Here is a 6,000-nt window from a genome sequence, read left to right as displayed (position 1 = left end):
ACCGATCCGATATTACGTATCGGTATCGGTCCGATACTGACCTAAGTTACTGGATCGGATATCGGAAAAAAATAAAATATATATGGAGCGACTGCCTCTTCTTGCTGCGACTTCAATCATGAAACTGATCAATGATCAGCTGATCGGCTTTTCTGTCGCGAGTCCGTGTCTCTTGTTTGCTTTTGGCCCACTTTGCACCAGAAAGAGGAAACCAGCAGCTGAACAACAGCAGCACGTTTAAGCTTGATCAGCTGTTGTTAGAATTTATTTAATATTACTTTCTACTCGAGGATCTTTTTCTACGTAGCTGACGCTGGTAACTGTGCAGGGGCGGATCTAGCAAAGTTTAGCCAGGGGGGCCGATAGGGCATTAACAGGGAAAAGGGGGCACAAAGACATACTTTTCTTTCTTATTCTCATTTAAAATGTCGAGCTTTTAATAAATAATTATCTGACACCCAAAGTTTTAATTTGATGTAAAATGAATAGAAGTCCATTACTGTATATAGTAACTATTAAGTCTAATATACCCTAGTAAGCTATTTATTCCTTTGGGAAGGTACCATCTGTGCAGTCTGCAATTTTGTTGAAGAAAGATGTTGAATCTATTTAATATTTCTTGAAAAATAATTGATTTCTGTGCATTTTTTTTCACACTGCATCAAATTAAGGTTGATTACGTCGATTAAGCATCATGAGGTGGCGCGTGAGGGGTGGTTCCCTATTTTTTATTTATTTATTTTTGTCTTTGCTGGGAGTTGGAACCCTATTAGTTAGGTTGCTTAATATTTATGCTAAGTACTCTTTAAAATACCAGAATAGGGAGGATGGTGTAGGTTTAAGTTTATTAGATTGATCAGTATTGCTGAACTATGAAATATTCTCTTTTGCATACAGGTATAACAGAATAGCTTTAGTGTAGTTGTTGTTTTAAACTTGAGTATGAACTTATACAAAATGCAGCAAGATATTTAAAAAACAGTTTTGTTGATTGAAAAACACTATATCGGATTCATATCGGTATCGGCAGATATCCAAATTTATGATATCGGTATCGGTATCGGACATAAAAAAGTGGTATCGTGCCATCTCTAGTTATAAACGATTAAACGTGATCTCCTCCCTTTTGCCCCCATTTTTGGGGGATGTAGGTGCTTAACTAGTTAAAATAACAAACATCTGTCTCCTTTTTTTGTGTCACATTAGAAAGAAGCATCAATATCTGATGAGAAGACTTATTAATTTGGCCTTGCTGTGTATTATTGGAGCGTTTGGTGCAGTTTTCTTCTTTTGTGGGGTTGTTTTTGTTCAAGTGGAGATGAATATCTTTAACAAGTTGATTTGTTCACATTTGTAATTTTAATTTTTAAGAGAAATTTGTTTTTTGAGTTTGTACACTATATGCATAGTGCACCATTTCCTTTTTCAGTATTTGTCTTTGGTGCAGTTTTCTATGTTTTAACAAAAGGGGAACAAAGGACATTTAAGTCAAGCTAAAATGATTTGTTTTCATTTTTACTTGGCCTTACTGAGGTGATGATAAGCGGAACATGCATTCTTTTTTTATTTTTTCTAGTAATGTGCTGGAAAAGCTTAAAAATGGACCTTGAAAGTTAAATTTATTTAAAACCGTCTGTGTTAAATGCAGAAACCACATCCGAAGTTCACTCTGACGCCTCTGTCTTTCTAAATGGAGGGACAGAAACTGCGCCTGTATATGTAAGAGTGTAAAAAATGCAGATAGTCAGATTAACAGCAATAGTATTTTGTCTATGTCCGCCATTATAGAAATTAATCTAGTGTAAACAATAACGTGGCGCACAGCGTGACATCAAAAACGGTGCACACCTTTGACGTTGTGTGAGTAAATCTCCGTTTTCCTCGTCGCCTAAATGCAAAAAGTGAGTTTTCGAAAATCTTCACGCTGGCAGGAGTTTTAAAAAAATCTCTGTTTTCAGTGACACAAAACGCCATTTACATGTGGATGAAAGGCCCAAACGGATAGAATCATAAAATCTTTTCAAAAATACCCATGTACATGTGGACATAGGCTTAGACTGTCCACTAATGTAACCTTGGGAATGTGTCGGTCGTGGGTCTGTTACAATGTTCTGCACTGTTGTTTTTTTGTTGTATCTGACTTCCTGTCTTTCTCACCTGCTCTTTGCATCTTGACCTTTTTGTCAAGAAAACAGACCTGATGGAAAGAGTCTTTAAGTTGTGTGCTAATTAGAAACTGTAAGAAATCTGCATCTTTTGCGTTCTGATTTTATTAAATTAGGCAACAAACGGAGTACAAGAGATGGACTCCTACTCTCTTGAGAACGACGGGATCTTCTTTCATCCTGATGATTCAGGAAGAATTATCCATGTGGGACCTGTCACCATAAAGTGAGTGCTCCGGTATTTATTTAACATCATCATATTATCTTATTTGCCAAATATACTTATTGTACAATATTTGTGTTTTGGTTTTTTTATATTCCAGTGTCCTAAAAATCCTCGGTGAACTGAACAGTGCTCTGCCATCTAAGGTCGTTGAGGATTTCTCCCTGAAAACCCACCGAAACAATGTAAGTGTAAAATTTATTTGCTTGAGATTTTTAGTTGCTGTCCTTTGCTTTCTGAATAAATGTAATTGACCTGCGATGGATCAGCCTTTTACAATAAATCAGCCTGGCTACAACAGAGATGGAAGTCTCCTATAGAGGTGAATTGTATGCGTATAGTTTATAATTTCAGAAAATGTAAAGTTTATGCTTTCCATCTCTTGTAGCCTATCTCCCAAGTCACTGTGACCTCATCAGGCCGCACAGTAAAAAAAAGATTTCAACAACTGGATGATGACCCATCTCAAAAGGTAAAAATAGGATCTAATTAAATTACTAACTTAAATACCAATATATGATTGTGACAGGAAGTGAATAATATTTTTATTCCTCTTACAATGCAGTAAGGGTCCTGACATTCTTGTTAATTACTTGAGTGACTTGATGCACTATGACAGAGCATACATACCCCTCTGGAGTACACCAGTAGGCTCCTCCTGTAGGATGTTGTGGCTTGCCTCACCATAAAAACAGAAAGGTGTTGACAAAATCTAAAAACTCCCAAGATCCCAATCAAGAATTCACAGCATGCCAGAACAAGCAGACCGTCTGCTGCCGTCATTTTTGAAGCCAGACACCACGAGACATCCCCCAAAGTCCCTTGCATGCCCCAAGGGTTTGGATGACAAAACGGATCCACAAATCCGGATTAAGTTGTTCTCTTATTTAAACCAAGAAGCAAACACAATATCAACATTTTTATTATTTATTTAGTTATATTTATATATATATATTTGTTTCTTAATATAAATAAGATCTTTTTCTTCTTATTTATTCAAAAAGCGATATATATTAGTTTTTCCTCTGTAATAGACCTAAACAAAAAAAAATTCAGTTGACAATTTTATCCATCATGGCAGACATGACTCAATCCTGCCTACACTTCCTCTCCTGTAAATACCTCTTAATACTGCAAATCTGCAGCTAAAACTAGCAAACTGATGCAGGGTTTATTTCTCTTTGCAGCTGAATTTTCATGCAAAACAGTTTTTTCTTCCCCAATCAGCTGTAAGACGCTGATGAGGTATTGTCAACACCCCACCAGGCTTAAATAGATTTACAGCTCAGTGATAAAAATTCAAAATGAATGAGGATCTTAAGTCGAATTCAGTCATCATACAAGAGCCTCTGTCCTTAAAAACACCTTTCAGAGGTTTCCTGGCTCAAAATGGGCCTTTGGAGGTGAGTATGTATGTAACCTAAATTGGTCTCCATGTAACATAAGGCAGAGAGCGAGTGGGAGTTTCCATTTCCTGGGGGAAAGCCAAAGCCTCTTTTGTGTGCGCCAAAATATTTTTAGAAGAATAAAAAAAAACCTGCATATTTATTTAAAGTGCAGAATATTCAGGATGGCAGCTCAATTGATTTTTATACATTTAATTGTCCTTACACATTTCCTCAGGTGAGATATGTGTTGGGTAATGTCCTCTGAAGAATTTCATTGATAAGCTTTCAGGTTTAAACACTGCAGGCAAGTAGAGCTGTTCATTAAAGAGAACATGGTACGTAGCACTTAATTCACAACGGCCTTTTGATTATGCAGACTTTCCGAATGGTGGAATATGAGGATGAGCTTGACCTTTTGGCAATCGTGGTAACCAATGGCGAGGAGGGAGAAGGAAGAGCGTGCATCCAACTCCATGACAACCAGACCGGACAATTACTGCGGACGATCGATTTGATTGAAACCTGGGATGAGGTGAGTAACTTGACATGAGTATGCAAACATCAGGGCGAGTAGTCTGGATGTGGATTAATGTGTGCTCTTCTCTTTTGTTTCAGACAAATAAAAACGAGGTGTTCTTCGACAAAGACACGATTGTTCATATTGAACAAAAGAACGCCAAGTTCTGCTGCCATGTTTACAAACTGTTCACCACCAAAACATAAGCGGTGCAAAACTGAATCAAAGCTGCTGTAAAGCTTTTCATGATCACTTAAGATTTTTTTTAATATGATTTCCTTCTCCTATATATATATTTTTTTTTTTTAAATATATGGATCTTTGCATCCTAAGTTCATATGATTACTCTTGATTATCACTATTTTTTTTTCTGTTATGATTATTCTAAGTCTGTACCATTAAACTTGATCTGACTTTTTTCCTTTATTCTAAAAATAAAATAAAATATTTTTCCAAGTTGCTCTGTATTTCAGCCTTCTCTTTTTCCGTCATGCATATCCAAATTGTAAGATATTGATATTTACTCTGAGCCAGGATCTGAGATAGTTATGCGATTGTTTGCTTGATGTTAACAGTCAGAGCTGATGAAATTGCTTGACGCCATCCTAATGATGTACGTTTCAGAAAAGTGATTTGCCATCTGCAGTGCACTCATGCAGATTAAATGTGGTGACAGTGTCACACTTCACAAATGATTGTCGCATGCAAATTGCGGGTCTATTTACATGCATGGGTTACAGATATGAGGTTTTGATTTTCCAAAAAGTCTCCAAATTAACGTGAAAGGAAAATCTCATAACAGGAACAGGAGTCTTATGTATACCAAGTTTCTATAATTTTTTATAAAGAGTTTCTGTATTCAATATAAGATGTAATACAAGAAAATAGAATGTCACAATGGGAAGTTAGGGTGATCACGTGTTTGTCTTGTCCCACATATTGAGATAGTATCACACATTTTGATTGACTTCAGTTTACAAAAAAGATGCGATGGTATTAAATATCTTAATTTTAGCTCTTAAATATGCTCATAGGAAATTAAAAGTAGCAGTACAATAAAGTATGTCTGTTCTTTACTGCATAGATCCCCAAATTGAAACCAGTTAGTTTGTGTGTTCTAGCTAACCTTTAAGTTAGGTTTATCAAAAGCATATATTATCTCACAGAATTAGTCAAATTTCCTTTGCAAATCTTGACACTTCTCAAAAATTAAAGGAGGACTTTAGGGATATCAATCTGTCACAGTGTGAATCCTTTTCCCCTGTCTTGGCACAAAGTCACAGCGGATGTGGTGGAGAGGTAACAACAAGACAACCCCTCCCCAAAAGGAAATGGTTTAGCAGAACTGTTCCTTTTCCTGTATCCCTTCTGACAGAAACATGCACGAGTAGGTCATTTTGTGGGCAGTGACACTGGCAGTGTTTCCACTGTCATTTACATGAAGAAGCAGATATTGGTCCTGCTGCTGGGTTGATCCCATTCTTTGGCGCTGTCCAGCTCTCCTCATGTAATGGCACACTTGGTGTCTCCTCTAAATTCTTGAAACTATCCTTGGAGTATGTTTGGTAAATAATAAGAGAGGAAAACAATGTTCCAACATGAGAAGTTCTGTTTTGTATTCATTGTAAACAGTTTGTGTTTTCTGTCTTCTTTTTTTTTTTTTTTTTTTTTTTTTGTAAACTATATCCACAAATACCCAATAAAAAT

At 36.4% G+C, this 6,000-nt stretch overlaps 1 protein-coding gene across 1 annotated transcript; it reads left to right on the top strand.

The window, feature by feature from the left end:
* The first annotated feature begins 2,197 nt into the window (after positions 1-2,197).
* Positions 2,198-4,651, top strand: LOC113007909 (DDB1- and CUL4-associated factor 17-like). The gene is made up of 5 exons (XM_026144959.1): positions 2,198-2,391; positions 2,489-2,573; positions 2,777-2,860; positions 4,153-4,308; positions 4,392-4,651. The coding sequence occupies exons 1-5, from the start codon at positions 2,303-2,305 to the stop codon at positions 4,497-4,499; spliced, it is 522 nt and encodes a 173-aa protein (XP_026000744.1). The 5' UTR covers positions 2,198-2,302; the 3' UTR covers positions 4,500-4,651.
* Positions 4,652-6,000: the final 1,349 nt, after the last annotated feature.

This window comes from Astatotilapia calliptera, chromosome 16 (genome assembly GCF_900246225.1).
Source record: "Astatotilapia calliptera chromosome 16, fAstCal1.2, whole genome shotgun sequence".
Lineage (NCBI taxonomy): Eukaryota > Metazoa > Chordata > Actinopteri > Cichliformes > Cichlidae > Astatotilapia > Astatotilapia calliptera.
Note: the sequence above shows the minus strand (reverse complement) of the source record. Positions and strands in the feature narration are given on the sequence as shown.

Bases quoted from the DNA above. Each gene is read 5' to 3' on its own strand.
- LOC113007909 (XM_026144959.1), top strand. From the start codon at position 2,303: ATGGACTCCTACTCTCTTGAGAACGACGGGATCTTCTTTCATCCTGAT. The intron at 2,574-2,776 runs GTAAGTGTAAAA...CATCTCTTGTAG, and splicing joins TGAAAACCCACCGAAACAAT to CCTATCTCCCAAGTCACTGT. The intron at 4,309-4,391 runs GTGAGTAACTTG...CTTTTGTTTCAG, and splicing joins TGATTGAAACCTGGGATGAG to ACAAATAAAAACGAGGTGTT.